Source organism: Cetorhinus maximus, chromosome 2 (genome assembly GCF_964194155.1).
Source record: "Cetorhinus maximus chromosome 2, sCetMax3.hap1.1, whole genome shotgun sequence".
Lineage (NCBI taxonomy): Eukaryota > Metazoa > Chordata > Chondrichthyes > Lamniformes > Cetorhinidae > Cetorhinus > Cetorhinus maximus.
Window position 1 is genome coordinate 220,155,759 of NC_135880.1, and position 20,861 is coordinate 220,176,619.

At 43.2% G+C, this 20,861-nt stretch overlaps 1 protein-coding gene across 1 annotated transcript in view; it reads left to right on the top strand.

The window, feature by feature from the left end:
- The first annotated feature begins 1,721 nt into the window (after positions 1 to 1,721).
- The window catches only part of LOC144691597 (uncharacterized), a 33,145-nt gene continuing 14,005 nt past the window's right edge, over positions 1,722 to 20,861 (top strand). The window contains exons 1-2 of the mRNA XM_078559841.1: positions 1,722 to 2,441; positions 12,958 to 13,628. Coding sequence (XP_078415967.1) covers positions 1,802 to 2,441; positions 12,958 to 13,628 — 1,311 coding nt within the window. The 5' untranslated portion in view covers positions 1,722 to 1,801. The remainder of the gene's footprint in view (positions 2,442 to 12,957; positions 13,629 to 20,861) is intronic.

Genomic DNA, 20,861 nt, shown 5'->3' on the forward strand with positions numbered 1-20,861 from the left:
CCCCCACCCCCCACCCCGTCATAAGCTGCCCTTCCATCCTAGAAAAATCTTATCCATGTTTACTCTATCAAATCTCTTCATAATTTTAAAGACCCCTTTTAGGTCACCCTTCAGTCTTATCTTTCCTAGATGACTTGATTTGATTTATTTCACATCATTTCCGATCTTTCAATTTTACCTGCAGGTACCTTGTGTTTGTTAAATGTCTTATCATTTAGCCTGGATCTGCTGCTGTCAGTAATATATACATGGTTTTCCATTCTCTTTAGTATATTGAGGATACGGTATTTCTCTACAATAGGATATAATATTGGTGTTTAGAGAGTTTCAAGGCCTACTGTTATCACAGGTTTTTATTTGTTACTTTTTGGGGTTTTTAATCAACTATTTCTCTTGTGTCCATTAGCAAAGATCGTGCCTTCATCCTCTATGAAGCACTGTGCATGCCCAGTATCTAGCAGTGGATTAAGCCCAAGAGTCAAAATGGCACTGGGACTAAAAGGGTTTAATCGGGAGGGCAGGTTATATTGTCTAGACATATATTCCACAAGTATAGAATGTTCAGAAGTGATCTAATCGTGGTTTTAAGACAATTGAAGGATTTGTTAAGGAAGTAGAAACAATTGCCTCTGCTGGGGAAAGAACAAGGGAGCGCGCTCCCCGTTACCAAGGAAATTAAAAAATACCTCTCAATCTGTCAGTCAAACATCAATAAACCAACCATCTAGGCCAGGAGTTAACCTCCAGCGTCAGTAGAGGCCATCTACAGATGGTCGGACCCAATCCAACGATTCCTTCTTTAGTCTGAAAGGGTCATCCCCAACACAGTGAGTGATGTTAACCCAGTGGACCTCAATAAACTATTATTCACTGCTGTACTGAAGGAATGCGGTGTTTAATAGGTTTAATACCCAGTTACCGACTCAGGCAGCAGGAGACATTCTGTGAATCAACTGATTTATTGTTAAACTGTAGTTCAGTATAGATAGCAGTTTCCACACTTCCTTTCTGGATCCTTTTCCTGTCCAGAAGCAAAACCCCCTGTACTGGGGAAAATCCCAGCTCTTACGTACAGGCTCTAGTGAACATCAATTCACTCTGCAGCTTGTCGTGGTTTCCTCTTTAAGGGACCTGCATCCCTAACGTTGTCATACGGCACTGTCGGGGCTACTGTCTTTTGGATGAAATGTTAAACTGAGACCTTGTTTGTGAAAGTGCGTGTGAAAGCTTCCAAGGGAGAATTTTGAGGAAAGCCAGGGGAATTCCCCATGGTGCCCTGGCCAGTACTTATCCCTCAGCCAACAACAAAAAACAATTATCTGGCCATTGTCAGATTGCTATTTGTGAGAATTTGCTGTGTGCAAATTGGCTGTGGTGTTTCCTGCATTATAACAGTGAAAACACTTCAAAAGTACTTCATTGGCTGTAAAGGGACGTCTGAGTTCATGAAAGATGCTCTATAAATAAAAGCCTTTTGAAATTAACTTGATTTTAACCCTGAACGTGCTGAAATGGGAGGACAGAATAAAATAAAAAGTAGGAGCAAAATGTCACATTTTGTCACATTAGGAAATAAAGTACAGCTCATGTAAACACATAAACCTAGCTCAGATATTTTAAAGAGGTTTCAGCCTATCTCTGTATAAGTCTAAATGTACCAATATCTCATTTCACAGTCCCTCATTAATTTTCTTATGAAAGTGTACTTCTGGCTGTGGCCGAGACCTTAGCAATACCATGTAAACATTTCCCATTACAGGTCTCACGTGACTGCAGAAAGAGATAAACACTATTTCGAAAAATGTCAGTTGAGTTTTATGGCTGGCAGGCAATCTACGAGGACAAAGGGCACCTGAAATCGGGACAGGAGCTTCAAGACGGTAGAGGATATACCATGTACCATGGGACCCACAAAAATAATGCCGCAAATATAATACGCTCGGGGTTTACACCGTCGAAGGATGGACTCCTGGGCCCAGGGATATATGTTAGCAGAGATATGAATAAAGCAAGAGCATACCCAAAGCTTACAGCAGACCATGACAAAGTGGTATTCAAGCTGAAAGTTAGAGTTGGAAAAGTGAAGAAAATAGACTTGGATAATCATCCCCTTCAAAAAACCTGGCATCAGCAAGGCTATGACTGTGCTTGGGTCCCACCGAAATGTGGGATGACCTTCATTCCCAGTGGAAAAGAAGAAGACTGCATCTGGAATCCCGAACGGATTACGGTGGTAGATGTCGCCTATGCAAATGACCTGGTCAAGAAAGATCTGAGGAAGCTGATACGCACACAGCCCATGGCCAGGGAAGTGAAGGCCAAGGATCAGTGCGATGTCTGTGGCTATCAGAAATATTCATCCCATGTAATTCAGAAATGCTGGGGTTGTGAGAAGGACATCTGCCCTTTTATGAGCAAGCATGTTTGTAAAAAAGGGAAATAGATTTAGTGGTCACTCTTTTTTAATCATTGTTTCTGAATGAGCTTATTTGTCTCTTCAGTCCTGGTCTTTCTCTTCTTCATTAATATTAAGAATATCAGGAACAAGAAAAGGTCTTTACATCTAACAAGCTGTAGTTTTCACCGTTAGACCCCCACCTGCCTGCTTCTCACCCTACCTATCCATTCTGTCTCTTTGCAGAAGCACTTATGATTGCATCACAGGCCCAATTATATATTGGAATGCCAATGCCACAGATAATATAACTCCCTTTGGGCAAATAAGTTTTGTGACTCAGCCCAAATTTCCAAATGTTTCATTAACTCCTCCTTCACATGCATATGAAGTAATGGTGCACACGCACACACACACACATATGTACACATGCACATGTACGCACTCTCACACACACACACACACACGCACACACACGTTTCCTCCCCATTAAATTTCTAGCATTACCTCTCTGCATCACTTTTTTTTTGTATCGCAGACACAGGTTTTGCTCGTATGTCCTTGAGAGGTTCTCTCAGCCCTGACCACAGATACTAATCAATCTGGATAATGATGTATAACATCGCAACTTCCAACAACACAACCTTTACCGCAAGCTTGTTGTTACACTTGCTGGTGCAGCCCTGCCGATTTTTGAGCCGAGGCGAGATGTGGTGGGAATTGCAATCACACTGAGGGTGCTATAATAGCACTTGCCCTCTGAAGTGCTCGTTCGCCTGTGTGCTCAAAAGCAGTGAACATATAGATATTTAAGCTCTGAAAAAGAGTCACACAGACTCAAAGCGTTAACTCTTATGCTTCCTACAGGGGCAGTGATGGTGTAGTGGTATTATTGCTGAGCTTAGTAACCCAGAAACCCAGGGTAATGTGCTGGGGACCTGGGTTCAACTCCCACTATGGCAAATGGTGGAATTTGAATTAATTAAAACTCTTGAATTAAAAGTTTAATGATGACTGTCAATCAATTGTTGTAAAAAAAAACCCACCTGGTTCACTCTAACATCCTTTAGAGAAGGAAATCTACTGGCCTACATACATGTGACCCCAGGCCCTCCAAACTGGGGATGTGTAATAAATGCTGGCCTAGTCAGTGACACCCACATCCCCTGAACAAATATAAAAAAAAGATGCTGCCAGACAGGCTGAGTTTTTTCTGTTTTCATTTTATATAAAGAGATTTGTTGAGTGTATAAACCAGTGCAAAACCACAACAATTGAATTCCTAAGAGTATTCTTTAATTTTCATTAGCTACAATTGCCTTATGGGTGATTTTTCACACATAAATTATAAATCTAATACTCATACAAGCACCAGAAGTCCTTCCCTAAAAAGCTGAAGGGTAAATAATACCATTCTACGTGTCACTAAGCCATACAGTCTAAGGATGTTCCACACCCAGCTCTCTATTTTAAGTGATTTCAGATGGTGTGGTACTTTGGAAGCTGCTGCTTGCTTGATCAGCCTTGCGTTAGGGAGCAGATAAATCAGCCAGAGTCCTGCTTAGGATCGCCATCCAGTTCTGATGATCATGCATGAGCACTTTCAGGCAAGAAATGGATTGGACTTAGCTGTGATGCCCTCCATGGTTAATCAGCCAGCCCTGACTGTTTATGTGAACACACGATGAATGGCCACTGGATGACTGGCCACACATGTGGAGGTGTCTGTCTGCCAACAAGAGGAGGAGAGAGAAAATTGTAGCAGATCAAGACACACAAAGGCCTGGACTATTGTGATAATTGCTTTGTAAGGAGGTGTTTCTGTGCCATGTTACAGTCCCGAGATTACAATAATGTTGTGCAATATACCATATCAAGTTTACAGTCTCAACTAAACTGCCTTTTTATTGTTGTCAGAAAGAGAAGTAATGCTAATTGACTTTTGCACCAAGCGTATAACATTAACATCAGGGGATATCATGTTTTATAAAAGTGCAATAGTTTCTTAACCTGTTTAAAATAACAGTTAAGAAGTTTACAAAGGAATTTTACATACATGAGTTAACTTAACAGAGGAAATTAAACTCTTAAGTTTTGAGGAGATAAACTCGGCACTAAATTCATAAGGACAATCGTCTTAATATCCTGTTGCTTTGCCTGTATATTTTCAAAGATTTTCTACAATGATTTTGTTTTTCAACTGCAAATTACCACTGCCTATATTGTGAAACTGCATTAAAATGATGTCAGAGGAAATCAGATATGAGTCACCTTGTGTTGAATATTGTCACAGCTTAATTCTAGGAAATGAACATGGCTTTTGTGAACAAGTTCTTGTCTGATGGACTTGTGGTCAAAGGTGTTTCTTTGCATAAATATTTCCATGAGGGACAGGTGGTACGGCACGGTCCAACTACTTGCCTTTTTTAAATTCATTTTTGGGATGTGAGCGTCGCTGCAGCATTTATTGCCCATCCCTAATTGCCCTTGAGAAGATGGTCATGGGCCACTCTCTTAAACCACTGCACTCCATGTGATATCGGTACATCCACAGTGGTTTTCCCTGTCGCAGTTTGATGCAAGTGGGAGTCTTGTTAGTCCATTTCAGAGAGCAGTTAAGAGTCACGCACATTACCATGGACCTGCAGTTATGTGTAGGCCAGACCAGGTAAGGATGGCTGATTTTTGTCCCTGAATACCTGGAATGGGTGGGTTGTCTTATGAGGAAAGGTTGGACAGGCTAGGCTTGTATCTGCAGGAGTTTAGAAGAATAAGAGGTGACTTGATTGAAACATATAAGATTCTGAGGGATCTTGACAGGGTGGATGTGGAGAGGATGTTGTGGAAAAATCTAGAACTAGGGGGTCACTGTTTTAAAATAAGGGGCTGGCCATTTAAAACAGACATGAGGCAAACTTTTTCACTTAGAAGGTTGTGAGTCTTTGGAACTCTCTTCCTGAAAAGGCGGTGGAAGCAGAGTCTTTGAATATTTTTAAGGCAGAGGTGGATAGATTCTTGGTAAACAAGGGAGCAATAGGTTATCGGGGGTAGGTGGGATGCAGATTTCAGGTTACTATCAGATCAGCTATGAGTTTTTGCAACAACCCTGTAGTTTCATGAGCATTATTAATAAGACTAGCAACTTAAATGCCCCCAAGTGTGCTGTGATCTGAAATCATGTGTGTGACACATTAGTCCAGCCTCTGGATCATTAGTTCTGTAACATTACCATTATGTTACTGTGCCCCTTTGTCCTTTTTCTTTCTTGGTCTTTCAGCACCAGTCACCAACTCCTCATGAGAGGGCAAGTGAGCAAACAACTTTCACATTTCTGCCTGTGCCGCTGTGTGGCTGGGATGAAGGATGCTGGGCCAAAGTGACTCTTCTGCCAAACTCTGCTCCCTCTCTGTCCAACCTCCTGCCTACAGTGTACATAAGCACATGGGTAGCATGAGAATACACTCCACAGTGGCTTAGCAAGTGAAGAGCTGAATCTAACAGACCAAGGGCAGAATTTTCACCCCGTTGGGTGGGGGGCGAAGTTGATGGGCTGGAGCGTGCTGGCGCGCTTCCGATCGGCGTCCCCGATCTGAGGCGCGGCGCAATTTTACGTGGGTAGGCTAATTAAGGCCCACCCAGCGTGATGTCCGCAGGGAAGTGCTATGCACTCCCTATGTGGGCAGGGGGGTATCCCTAAAATTGAGAGTGCGCTCTTTCACGCATGTGCACAAAAGAGCGCATTCATCTCCCTGAGGCTAAGTGCAGCCTCAGGGAGATCGCCTCCACTTTCAACAATATTAAAAATAGAAAAAAAAAAATTTCCTTACATGTCCCCTCATGTGACAATGTCACATGAGCTGGGACATGTTCATAATTTCCATAACAATTTTATTAAAATTTTTAAAACCCTACATGAAACTTCATCCCGCCGCTTGATGAGGTTTCATGTTTTCTCTAGTTGCCGCCGGGGCTCCTGGCCGACCCGCCAACTTTAAGGTTGGACGGGCAGGTGCTTTAATTGTTTAATTGATCCTGTCAATGGCCTCAATTGGCCATTGACAGGTCGGCGGGCCCGCAGCTGATTTTTCTGCGCCCCCGCCCTTCCTGAAAATTTAAATGGGGCGGGATGATGTCAGGAGTTCCGCCCGACATCGTCCCGCGTTATTTTACGCGTCGGCGAGCAGACCCCGCTCTCCCTTCGCCGACGGTTAAACCCTGCCCCAAGAGTCTCCAAGAATTAATTTTTATTCTATGATGAGTCAGTAAGGTCAATGACAGAAGGGCCTGAATTTATACAGCTCCTTTCTCACTCTCATGATTTCCAAAAGTAGGTAACAATCAATAAAGGTTTTTTTTTAAATAAAGTGAAATATGTGTTGTAAAATAGGGAACAAAAATTGCACACATGATTCTACAAACAGCAATCTGCTTTTTAGTGATATTGATTCAGGGATAAATATTAATCAGGACACTGGTTCAGATTCTCTTTGAGTAATGTCATTGGATCTTTCATATCCATTTGAAAGAGCAGACAGACCCTCAGTTTAAAGTCTTATCGTAAAGATGACACCGTTGACAGTGCAGCATTCCATTGCAGTATTAGTTCAGATTCTGTGCCCATGTCTGTATGGGTGGGACTTAAAACCAGAACCTTTCGACTCCAAGGCAACAGAGCTACCCAAAAAGTTCAGACCAATGGGATTTCCCTAATTTGAGTAGTGTTGGGGGAATTACAATTGACCTCAGCACCTTCTGGTCAAAAGAGGGAAAACTGGCTGGAGATACTATACATGACTGTCATGTAATGATCTCTATAATGAAAATCCATAAGCTGAAACAAGGGTAGGAATCTTTAGATATAACTCAAAATTTTCATTGGAGCAGAGAATGTTAAGAGGAGATCTGACATTGAGTTTCAAATTGTTGAAATTTGGTAAGGATCTAAAGTTGATGACTTAACAACTAAAGGGCCTAAATTTATGATCATCACTAAAAGTATTACGAGAGAGATCAGGGTAAGAATTTGAAAATGAAATGGGACAATATTTGAAGAAGAAAAGTAGAAAAAGGTAAGGGCAGGGGTATACCGCTAAATCGATTGCTCTTCAGAGAGCTGGCACACAGCAGTGGGCCGAATGGTCTTCTGTATTGGAAAGATCAACAATTCTGTCATTGTATATCCGGCCAGTAGGTGTGGTCAGGATTAAGTTTGTCTATAATGCTCTCCATGACCAGAAAACTCATCAATGCTTAGGTCAAGCTTTGGGTAGGAATAGAATCCACATGAACAAGATATCAGAGGACTATCAGTGTCCACAGACAAGTACTCCAACAAAGAGTTAACAGCATTTTCAGCAGTAGGAGGGGAGAAAATTAATAAGCAGGAAAATGAAAGCCAGAAAACTCTACGCATGTCAGGAGGGGTGGTGAAGCCTTCGGAGTTTGAGGGAAGATAAAAAGATAGATGCTGGGATTTGGATGCCAGTTTGCATTAGGGGCCCTCTCACTCTCACTTAGCTCCGGGCTGTTTGAGTGGTTTATCTCTGTAGCTGGGATCTTTAAACAGTCACTTCATAACAAGGCAGGCTTTTTTTCCCTCTATTTTAGGGTATTGAACTTGAAAGTTAACTATTGCTGGAGCATGTGAAATCCAAGTGGCTCTCATTCTTTAAAAGGAATCTACTTTAACAGTGAAGTATTTCATCAACTGACACAACTCAGAACAAGTCGGTGAGCTTGTTGATATTTTATATGTTGAATATTTCAGACTGTTTACCGATTGGCGTCTAAAAGCAGTCGGCACTGCAGATGTGTATGACCACTGTCTGATTATTTCTCTCTTTGTAGCTGCTTGATGTACATGTTTTACCACTCAATACGTGGATTCATTCTGTGGTGTTTTGTATTCTACATGTAGCACAGTTGCTGATTTAGTGGGTAAATGTTCTGTCCAGGGGCTTAACAAACCAGGAAATATCAGCTATGATTCCCGACTCTGTTGAGTGAGCTACTTTAACTGGGGTGTGGCTACAATCAGACACAGTGCCCTGACAAGGCAATCAGGCTTCTTGCTCCCGATTAGGATCTTGAGGAGTTTCCTTACAAAACCATGTGAAAACGACGTCGCCGTCTTCTGCTCGGATCCGCTGTCGGTGCGCAGACTGATGCACATCTGCGACCAGTTCGAACTGGCCTCGGGAGCCAAGGTAAATCGTGGGAAGAGCGAGGCCATGTTCTTTGGGAACTGGGCTGACCGATCCTTTGTCCCCTTCACTGTCAGGGCTGACGGCCTGAAGGTGCTGGGGATATGGTTCGGAGGGACCGGGGCATGCGTTAGAAACTGGAAGGAGCGAGTGGCTATGGTGAAAAGGAAACTGGGCATGTGGGAGCGACGCTCCCTCTCCATTGCGGGTAAGAACCTGGTCATCAGGTGTGAGGTACTCTCGCTGTTGCTGTACGTGGCGCAGGTCTGGCCCATTCCAGACTCCTGCGCGACGGCGATCACTCGAGCCATCTTCCGCTTTATCTGGAGGTCGAAAATGGATCGTGTCCGCAGGGACGCGATGTACAAGCCTCTAGATAAAGGGGGAAAAAACGTGCCCAACATCGCCCTCATACTGATGGCCACCTTTGTGTGTGGCTGCATCAAGCGGTGCGTAGACCCTCAGTACGCAAACACCAAGTGTCACTACGTGCTGAGGTTCTACCTGTCCCCGGTGTTGCGAAGGATGGGTCTGGCCACGCTGCCGCGGAACGCTCCAAGTAGTTGGACCGTGCCGTACCACCTGTCCCTGGTGGAAAAATTTATGCAGAAAAACACCTTTGACCACAAGTCCATCAGGCAGTGGTCAGCACGTAACGTCCTAGAGGCCCTGAGGGATAAGGAGAGGGTGGACCCTGTGGGATGGTTCCCCGAGCAGACTGTCAAAGTCATTTGGCAGAATGCCTCATCGCCAGAACTTTCCAACAAGCACCAAGACGTAGCTTGGCTGGTGGTGAGAAAGGCCCTCCCCGTCAGATCCTTCCTACACGCCAGGAAGCTCACCCCCTCTGCACGTTGCCCTCGAGGTGGCTGTGGTGGGGAAGAGACCGTTGTTCACCTCCTTGTGGATTGTGCCTTTGCAAAGAAAGTCTGGAGAGAGATGCAGTGGTTGCTGTCGAGGTTCATCCCGAGCAGCTCTGTGACACAGGACTCTGTGCTCTACGGGCTGTTCCCAGGGACACACACCGAGACAAACATCAACTGCAGCTGGAGGATCATCAACTCGGTGAAAGAGGCGCTTTGGTCTGCCCGAAACTTGTTGGTCTTCCAGCACAAAGAGTTGTCCCCGACCGATTGTTGCGGACTGGCACAATCCAAAGTCCAGGACTACGTGCTGAGGGACGCACTAAAGCTTGGGGCAGCTGCCGCAAAGGCGCAATGGGGAAGGGTCGCTGTCTAAGACCTTTCTACCACAGCGCACCGAGAGACTGGGAACTGTTTAGAGCCCCTCGGGCTGTACAGATCAAAATGAAAGGCTGTAAATGACTGTAATATTGTTTGTACTGATGCACCTGGTGATACATTTTGTAAAAGTTTAACCTGGATTGTACCCTTGTAATGTTGTTTTTGAAATGGTTTTGAATGTGATTGAAGATAATTTATGAATAAAGTATATTTTTACAAAAAAAAAACCATGTGAAAACAGGAATTGGCTTTGCAGTGATGATTTTCATGGTTGAATATCTTACTGACAATCATTGTCCAGATATTGGAGGAGTGGGGTGGGGGGAGGGGGTTGGTTAGACACCCATGAAATTGTACCCTGGCTTCAATCAACAACTAGGGAAAATTGGAGAGCATTTTTTGTAGCTAATTAGCTAATAACCCAGCAATATAAATACTATGGAGGAATCACAGAATTTTTCAGCAGAAAAGGCAGCCATTTAGCCTATCATGCCTGTGTCGGCTTCTTGAAAGATCTTTCCAATTAGTCCCACTTAACTGCTCTATTCAAGCAGCCCTGCAAGTGTTTCCTTTCCAACTCAATATCAAAATGCTTTAAAAAAGTTATTATTGAATCTCTTTCCGACACTCTTTCAGGCAGTACATTAATAACTACTCACTGTATAAAAATGCGTCCTCGTTTTCCCCTCTGACTCTTTTGACAGTCGCCATAAATTGGCGTCATTTGATTTCCAACCCTCCTGCAGATCTCTTATTCACTCTCTCTTGTAACTTGAATACCTCTATTAAATCTCCCCTTTACCAGCTTAGCTAGTCTCCCCACAATTCTCCACAGACTCATGATTGAGTGAGTGTGGTCAGACCCAAACCTCAGGCCATAAATATAAGATAGTCACCAATAAATCCACAAGGAAATTCAGGAGAAACTCTTTTACTCAGAGAATGGTTAGACGGTGCAACTCATTACCACATGGACTATTTAAGGTATAGCATAGGTGCATTTAAGAGGAAGTTAGATAAAAAAGAATAGAAGAATATGCTGATGAGATTCGATGAAGAGGGGGTGGAAGGTGGCTCATACCGGCATAAGTACCAACATAGACCAGTTGGGCTGAATGGCCTGATTCTGTGCTGTAGGTATTTTGTATTACTTTGTAACTTTATAATCTGTTTAGAAATGCATGATACGTTGATTTTGTTTTGGGGTGCAGGAATTTTTTTACAGGGGTTGCGTGAGCTTGGTGATGGTCTATTAGCATTCACATCCCATTTCCAGAAGTGCAGATTGGAAATCTGATGAAACTCTGCATTTTGGTAACAATATACATGAACAGGGCCAAGCTCGTTCCTTGACTCGTTCCTAAGACTTGGATCAAGCAGGGAGAGTATGTGATGTTGGGCATTGATGCATGTGAAATTTGGGTGGTACGTGGTCTGTAACGATGTTCTGATAGGCCGCGGGCAGTTTGGAAAGTGAAAGTTTCCCCAGCCTTGTAGAACTTATCCAAACAATACTTAGCAAATAGGTACATCTCTGCTACATGTCTTCATGTCCTGTGGGGACCCTGGTAGATAATTGGCCCCAAAGAGATTAAATCATTGAAGGAACAAACATCTAAGTAGTCAGGCTTCGGTGAATCAAGGAGAAGAACACTAGGCCTGAGAGCCAAATCAGCAGAGGCATAAAGAAAGCTGTGAATTATCCATTAAAATGCCCATCCTACTGCTGGAGTTACTTTAACACTAAAAGTATGATTAAGGTAAGTCAAGACAATAGATACAAACAATCATCCCACGCTAAAAAAACCTTGGAATCAACATGGATGCAACACATCCTGAGTCGCCACCCACCTGTGTGTTATCAGCAATCGATTTATCTGGAGTTGGTATGGTTATTGCATCGGTGATACACTGGACACCAGTGCGTGTCCACATGTTTAAAAGGTGTATGCGAGCTGGCCCTGAGATTTGCATTCTCTGAAATCCAGAGCTTGGAGTTTATTGAAAGTAATCTGAGTATAATAAATACCTCATAAATATCTCAGGTTTTAGGGGGATGTTGGCGACAAATTAGCTTTGCTGCAGGTGTCCAATGCACACATACTCACACTAGCAAACAAACAGATAGCTTTGACAGTGTCATTCGCACAGGTTTCCATCAACACAGTCACATGAGTGATCACCCACACACACACACAAACACACACACGTTTTTTAAAGTAACATCACTAACATGCACGTACATACGTTCACATATACAAAGAAACATAGGGCAGAATTTTCAGGTCGGGTGTGCGAGAGCGCGCGCCCAGCCCGCTCGAGCTTAAAATAACGCGTTAAGATGTTGGGCCAGCGCCCCGACCTCAACCCCCGCTCGCGCAATGTTTTGGTTGGCAGGCGCAAGGAAAAGTCATCCAAGGGCGGTATGAGGTTTCCATTATTGAATTCAAAAAAATCTATGGACAGAATTTTTATAATGTACGTATTCAGGTGACTGTGATGCTTGAACATTTTAAAATCTTTATTTAACACTTTTGATGTCTTCAGCTCCCTGAGGCAGCTCTCTGCCTTCAGGGAGCTTTCATTTCATGCTCGTCCGCACCCCTGCGCTTACGTCAGTGCCTGGCTCCCCCTCCTGCCCCCATTGCTCAGTGCACAATGCTCAGTGCTGAGCATTTCAGTGCGCGCTTCACACTGGCTGCCCCGTTAATTGGCCAGCCAGCGTGAAATCGCGGTCGGGGGCCGATCGTGGTCAGCGGTCCATTCCCCGGCTGCTCCCAGACCCACCCATCACACCCACCCTCCGACCTGAAAATTCTGCCCGTAGAATTATACAGCACAGAGGAGGCTATTTGGCCCGCTGTTCTCAGCTGGGTATGTGCTAATGCAGCCTAATAATGAATACAGACATTCACACACAACTGCGCAACAACTCTAAGTATTCACAGACTCACACACAACAATTCTTTTGCGTACATGCGCACACTTCCTCATTTGAGCAAGTTGTAACTGAATTAATACTAGACCAAGCAATCTTCAAGAGGATATATCTATTTACATTTTAATTTATTTTTGTTTTCTTGTTTACAGGATACTACATCTCCGTGTGCTTGAGCAGCCAAGACCAGTGGTGAGATGGCGTTGACATTTTTTGGTTGGGACACTATTTATGACAATAATCATCATTTGCAATCAAATCAGGAACCAACGAATGGGACAGAATATATTATGTACCATGGAACCTCAGTCAGCAATGCAAGGTCTATCATACAATCAGGCTTCAAGCAATCAGGCAATGGAATGCTAGGCCCTGGAGTCTATGTTAGTAGAGACAAAGAGAAAGCTAGGAGGTACCCAATTAACAGTCCGAATGATAGAGTTCTCTTAATGCTAAAAGTACGAGTGGGAAAAGTCAAAAAAATAGATAGAGAAAACCATCCCATGGCAACAACTTGGAACCAACAGGGATATGATACAGCTTGGGTCCCTCCTAACTGTGGGATGAGAAATGTACCCAGTGGATTGGAGGAAGACTGTGTTTGGGATCCACAAAGAGTCCGGGTGTTTGATATAATAAATTCCCCCGATCCCGTAACAACACAGCAATTGAAAGATTTGCTTCAAGCAAGCTTGAACAGTCAGCCTGTGTCTGGGCTAGAGTCGGGTGAGCACTGCGAGGTCTGTAAAAACACCCTGGCACCTTCTCATCAGTTGCAGAGCTGCTGGGGCTGTGGGCAGACTATCTGCCCTTTTATGGGAAGACACTTCTGCGCCGGCAGTCGAAATTGAAACCGTCTCAACCTGATGGGATTGCCACCTTCCTTTATTTTTCCGTCTTTCTCTTCGTGACTTTGACACTGCCTGCTTAATGAAATTCTGCTGGGAATCTCGGGTTGCAAGGTACATTGGCACATTGACCTTTCTCCTCTCTCAGCCAGGGTTCACCATGCCTGTCAGTTCCCTGTTGCTGAAAAGAGAATTATGATTGGCTCAGCTCTTGGAGGAGTAGAAACTGGAACTGCTTTATGCAATAAATATGACGTCATGAGGATCAGAAGAAATCAGCCTAAGTTTAATCGAAGGTGATTATATCCATGACTGAGAGAAACAGAATTGGCAATTCAGGAAATCACTGCCGATAATATGCATGATATTGCTGAGAATTTTCAGAAAGACAGAAATTGCATTTATACAGCACTTTTCACAACTTGGGGACATCCCAAAGCAGCAAAAAAAAACAGAGATACTTATTGTATGAGCATCAAACTTGTTTAAACATGGTAACATCATGTGTCCAATCAGAAATTTGAATTTCAGTGTTAAGATCAATGAGTCAATTATAATGTAACTACAACGCCTCTTACTCCTGTCAGGAGAATGGATGCTATGGTGGAGTGTGATATCGAGTTACAGTCCCATAGTTTCCGAGCTGCTGTCCCACAATTTGTCACTAAAATCGGAACAATTAATGTCATACAAGAAGGATCATTTGATTAAAACCGTGCCTGATATGGAAAATAGTGCAGTGCTGGAGCATCATATTTTAAGTTCTGAAGATGAACTATTATTATACAGGAATATGAGGGAAGGGCTTAGTTTTGAAGTCCAGCTTATTAAATAACGCTTTTGCTATGTTTGGAATGATGAGGAACATAAGCTACAGGATCAAACAGCTGAAGAAGATATAGTAATGTCAATAATGTCATTGGAAATTATTTTAAAATAAAGTTTAGTAGTGTCTTTGCCTATGTATGTGTGTGTGTGTCTTAATTGGATTAAAGTCAGCTGGTCTAGAGGCTTTGACGTATAGAAGAGAAGCAGGTTTGAAATGGTAATTAGATAAACATAGGGAAATAGAAGGTGAGGTGTAAAGGGGGAAATTTGCATTTTTTAATAGACCATTCAGAGGGGCGGGTGAAATATTACACCTAACCAGTGGGTATTATGAAAGGGTTTTATTGTTAGAAGATTTAAAGTAAAAAAATCCTAGTGGCAATGAGAATTTGCATTCAAAGAGGAAAATATATATAAAGAAAGAGAAGGCTGTTGTTAAAAGGAGGGATTCTAAGATCTAAAGCCTCCAGCCTGTAAGGCTCAAGTCTGTCTGCAAGGACCCAGAGCTGAAAGAAACTCTTTTGAATGCGATTGTCCAGGGTGCGCTTTGCCAGGGGTCTGTTTAAATTTATGTGTTTTACTGTTGCCTTAGTGGGGGTCTAACTGAGAGTCAGATTAGTTAGGGGATTTTTTGTAGTTATTACAGTAGTAATTTTGTAGACATCACAATCTTTCTTGTATTAATAAATATTTAATTTACTTTTATAAACAAGCTCTTGAGACTCAGTGATCTTATTGCTGCTGAATTCAAAGCCTGCATCTCGAAACATACAAATTGTAAAAATGGGTTACAACAGTTGTTTCAAGTTTCCCTTTGTGATTTGAACAACTCGTCCTTTACCATCGGCTGTGTCATAATATAATGTTGACAAGAGGGTGTAGTTCTTGGGCAAACTCACAGTGAGAGGAGATGCTGAAGATTAAGTTTGTGAACTGGCAATGGAAACAATTTTACTTGAAATAACGATAAATTCTACACCAAAGTCTATTATATTTTTGGATCATTTCTGTCGTTTAAGAACGCTAAACTTGAAAGATAGCAAAAAAAGATGGATCTGTACCAAGGGCAATTATAACATACTCCGAGCCCAGCTGGCACATTTAGATTCACTTTATCAATTCCAGCTAGAGACCTGATTCTATTCTAATGCCTTTCTAACCTAAACATTGTCACTTTGGGTAGGATTTTACGCGTCGGTGACCGGGGGCGTGGCCCGCTCACCGTTGCGTAAAATGACGCGGGGTGGTGTCGGGTGGAACTCCCGACGTCACCGCGCCCCATTTAAATTTTCAGGTAGGTGGGGGAGCAGCGAAATCAGCTGCGTGCCCGCCGACCTGTCAATGGCCAATTGAAGGACCTGCCCGTCCAACCTCAAGGTTGGCGGGCAGACCAGGATGAGGTTTCGTGTAGGTCTAAAAAGTTTTAATAAAGTTTTTGTAAAAATTATGGACATGTCCCAACTCATGTGACATTGTCACATGAGGGGACATGTTAGGGGAATTTTATTTTTCTATTTTTAGCTTTTTGACATTTAGAGCCGATCTCCCTGAGGCTGCACTTAGCCTCAGGGAGATGAGTGCGCTCTTCTGTGCGCATGCGCGAAAGAGTGCACTCTCGATTTTGGGAATCACTCCCCTCCCGCACAGGAAGCACATAATTGGCCCGCCCATGTAAAATGGCGCTCTGCCCCCGATTGGGGGCACCGATCAGAAGCGCGCCTGTGCACGCCCGCCCTTCAACTTCACCCCCGATGGGGGAAAATCCTGCCCTGTGTGTGCAACTTCAGAAATAGGCCTCGGATATTTGGATGTGGAATTGGACTAAATGCAGACTTCATCCAAAGGTTATGGGTTGGCACTGCTTAGAAATAATACAAGTAAAGTTAGATCATAACCACAAGGGGAAAAATTAATGAGTAAGCTGAGTTCAGCTGCTGTAAGGGACTTTTTTCTATGATGCATTCAATGTAACCTTGAGTGGCATGAATATGTACAACTTATAATCTTCAATAAAGACGCAAACCATTTTTACTTTGTGTTTAGACTCATTATTAATGTAAATGCGGGACTGTTAACCTTTTTTTTGTCTAAATACTGAAACAAAATTCGCATTCCAGCAATTATATTGCTCACCTCTACCACTACCTCAGCCTATCTGCTGTGAGAAAGAAAAATCACCTAAAGGGTTAAATTATAAAGGGAAGCAAGAACAGAAAAATAAGAAGAACAAACATTGACATGTGAAATGACCTGGGATCAAAGGTTGGACAAAGAGTAGATAAAAAGCACATAGGATACAATAAACAGAAAGAGATGCTGTAACATGGAATGAATAGCACATTTTTAGAAGAGTTAGGGATAATCAAGAATCATTGCCACAGAAGGCTGTGGAGGCCAGGTCATTGAGTGTATTTAAGATCGAGTTAGATAGGTTCTTGCTTGGTAAGGGGATCAAAGGTTATGGGGAGAAGGCGGGAGAATGGTGTTGAGAAACTTATCAGCCATGATTGAATGGTGGAGCAGACTCGATGGGCCGATTGGCCTAATTTCTGCTCCTATGTCTTATGGTCTTATGTATGCGTAAGCAAAATCAAATAGCTAGCCTAGATATAATTATAAGAGAATAAAGAAGGGCAAGTTAATAAGATCACTGTGTAAATATGCTGGGGTCACGTAATTGTACTGTATAAATACTGCTTGTTGAACGCTGTAACTTCAAGCAGATCTAGATGATCTCTCCCAATGGCCATTGTGCGGTTTAGCGCTTGAATAAAAGTACTCTTTCTCGATGTAACCTGTGGTTGTTGGTATTTTTCCTTGACAGCTGCTTAAACTTTCATCCTCAGACTCACCTATTCCAATGTTTTCCAACTGGTTTCTCATTCTCTTCCCTCCATGATCTACACATTCATCCAAAACTCTGCCAGTAGATCCTACCCCGTGCACTCATCACCCTGTACTGGCTCCTATACCCCCACCCCTAACCAATGTCTTAAATTTAAAGTTCTCATCCATTACTGATAACCTCACCACATTCTTCCATGCCTTCACCCCTCTTTGCCTCTATAATCTCCTTTAGACCTCCAATGGCCTTCAGTGCTCTGTTGCTCCAACTCTGGCCTTTGTAACACACCACCCTGCTCTCATGCCCACATGTCCGTCCTTGGCCTGCTGCAATGTTCCAGTGAAGCTCAACGCAAACTGAAGGAACAGCACCTCATCTTCCGATTAGGCACTTTGCAACCTTCCGGACTTAACATTGAGTTCAACAACTTCAGATCATGAACTCTCTCCTCCAACCCCACCCCCTTTCCGATCCCCCTTTTTCCAATAATTTATATATTTTATATATATTTTTCTTTTCCCACCTATTTCTATTATTTTTAACAGAATTACCTGGAAAAACTCAGCAGGTCTGGCAGCATTGGTGGAGAAGAAAAGAGTCGACGTTTCGGGTCCACATCGTGTGGACCCGAAGCGTCGACCCTTTTCTTCTCTACCGATGCTGCCAGACCTGCTGAGTTTTTCCAGGTAATTCTGTTTTTGTTTTGGATTTCCAGCATCCGCAGTAGTTTTTTGTTTTTATCTCTATTATTTTTAAATGTATTTCCATTCATTGTTTTATCTCCACCTTTTAGCCCATTTTGATCCCTTCCCCCTACCCCATCCCCATTTGAGCTATCTGTCACTTTCTCATCCTGCTTTCTACCCTTAATGTCACCATTAGCACATTCCATAGCTAATATCACCATCATCAACATCCCTTTGTCCTTTTGTCAATGACATCTTTGGCAATCTCTTCTTTGCCTCCACCTATCACTGGCCCTCTGTCCAGCTCTACCTGTCACACACCCCTCAACCAGCTTATATTTCATCTCGTTTCTATTTTTCCTTAGTTCTGTTGAAGAGTCATACGGACTCGAAACGTTAACCGGGTTCCTCTCCGCAGATGCTGTCAGACCTGCTGAGTTTTTCCAGCTATGTTGGTTGGATAAGAGTCTTTTTTGTCACCTGGTGTGAGCCAGGATTTTATGGATTTATTTTGAATGGAGATTTAAATGGCTCACCGCATCTGTATGGCGGGGCCGTAAAAACCCTGGCCTATGGTTTACAGAGTCTCAACCCCCTTCCCAGTGGGTAGAACTCAAGCCCACTAGAGAGGCCATGGGATTGGCTGCTGTGAGAAATGGGAAAATAGCACAGTGACGCTTTAGGTGGTGCCCTTCTGAGATTGGGCAAATGGTGCACTCTTGGGACAATGCAGAAGGATCTTTGGCTTGCACTTAACCATTCTTTTTTAATCTTGATTTTGCTTTATACTGTTCTTGTGAAGCTCCTTGGGAAGTTTTCTTACGTCAAGGTGCTATATAAATATAAGTTGTTTTTGTTGTTGGCACTGTGGAGCCCTCACTACTTTTCACAGTCGATAAAAAACATTTGCATTGATGAAGCGCCTTTCATGACATCAGGATGTCCCAAAGCACTTTGCAGCCATTGAAGTATTTTAGAAGTGTAATCACTGTTGTAACATAGGAAGCAGACCAGCCAATTTTCCCAAAATCAGTAATTAAATGAATGACAAGATCATCTGTTTTAGACGAAATTCATTGGATAATTACGAATGAGACAGGCCATTCAGTCCATCATTTACAATCCATTCGAAAGATTCTAGAGCTTCTTCACTGCAGCACCCAATTGTTTCATACGTGATTCTGGCTTTCCAATCCACTACTCGATCCTGATGTCCAGCTCATATATGGATCACACTTTAGTTGAATTCTCCTCCCATTGGCTGGTTAGCAGGCTGGTGGAACTTCATCTCCCTGCGTGAATATTGTTTTTCTGGAGCCCTCATTGGTGATGCATGTAGGGCTGGAGGCGGTGATACCCTTCCTTAGGGGATAAACAGCAGGAGAGAGAAAAACACTGTCCTTGGTTGAGCCTAGAGACCAGAACAGTCTTCAAAAAAAAAATCATTATTAGAGAACACTAATCTTGTGATCAGGCAGTGTAAATGTTTTCCACATATATAGGTTGAGAGGATGGAGGAGAGGGAGGACTCCATTACCTGTAATTGCACTGCCTTTCAGAATGTTTCATGTGGTATGCCCAGAGAGTGACAGTCCAGGATAATTCTGCAGCAATAAAGCGCTGAGATGTTATATTAAAGGCAGTGGTGGTTTCCAAAGTAGATGCCTTGAAGGTCAACATGAATGCCTTACTTTCATATAGGATGAGGAATTTTATCGGGTTGGGGAGGTGACAATTTTAAAAGTCCAAACTCTGACCCCAAGCCCCCTCAACCTGTCTACTTCTGGGTTTAATGGAGGTGGGACAATGGGGTGGGCAACCGATTTCTCCTAGGAGGCAAATGCTTTAAATATTTTAGTGAGGCTCACATCCTCTGATTCAACCTGGTCGGTCGGGCTTCCTAGGCCCTGGGAAATCCAGCAGCAGAATTGAGGCGAGGACAGCTTCAGGGAGAAGGCAAGTCCCTTCACAGCACAGTGGACCAGGAAGAGCTGAAGTTTCACCTGAGACCCCTCCCACCCCCATCCCCCAACAGGTTCCCCTCCACCAGACTCTCCTCACATCATAAAGGCCCCGGGATCAGACCTACTCCCGCCTAGAGTCATGAATTAGACACCCAGTACCTGGTTCTGTGGCCTCTTCTAGCACTCTGTGCCTGACTGGAAGCCAAGCCTGACAAACAGGCTGACTTCTGGGCAGGGAGCCTCTAAGGTCCATGTCGTGGAGTTAAGACTCCACAGCCCATGGAAAACACAGATGGTCTGAAACTGTATCTGCCCCGATTAATATCAAGGCCATGGTTTCCAAACCTGGTGGGAAGTATTCCATCTGTAATAACACTGACTAGCAGTATAGCAATCCAATTTGTCCATATTTTGTCCATTCTCCACTTTGTCAATATTTCACTTTTATTGTCTCCAACCAGGGCAGACATTTTCATTGATAATTAAATTTAGGCAACTCAAAAGTGAAAGGAGGCAAAGATTTTAATACTACATAATTCTATTTCATTGAACTTCAGCTGTGTTAATGCAAGCGGCAATGTGCATACACTATCAGTCTCTTGGGGAGCTTGGACCCTCCTTCCCAGAATAGATTACCAACTGGGGATGTCCTGGAATTCCCCATTCACAATGTTCCTGGACTGTTATTGGATTCTCTTGTCTGGGGATAGCATTTTCACTTAATTTTCCTCAGACTTTAATACAACAAGGACAAGTTTCTTTTTTTCAAAGAATCATAGACTGATTCAGTACAGAAGGAGGCCATTCTGCCCATCATACCTGTTGCAGCTCTTCAAAAAAGCTATTCAGTTGGTGCCACAACCCTGCTCTTTCTCCGCAACTTTGTAATGTTTTCCTCTTCAAGTGTTTA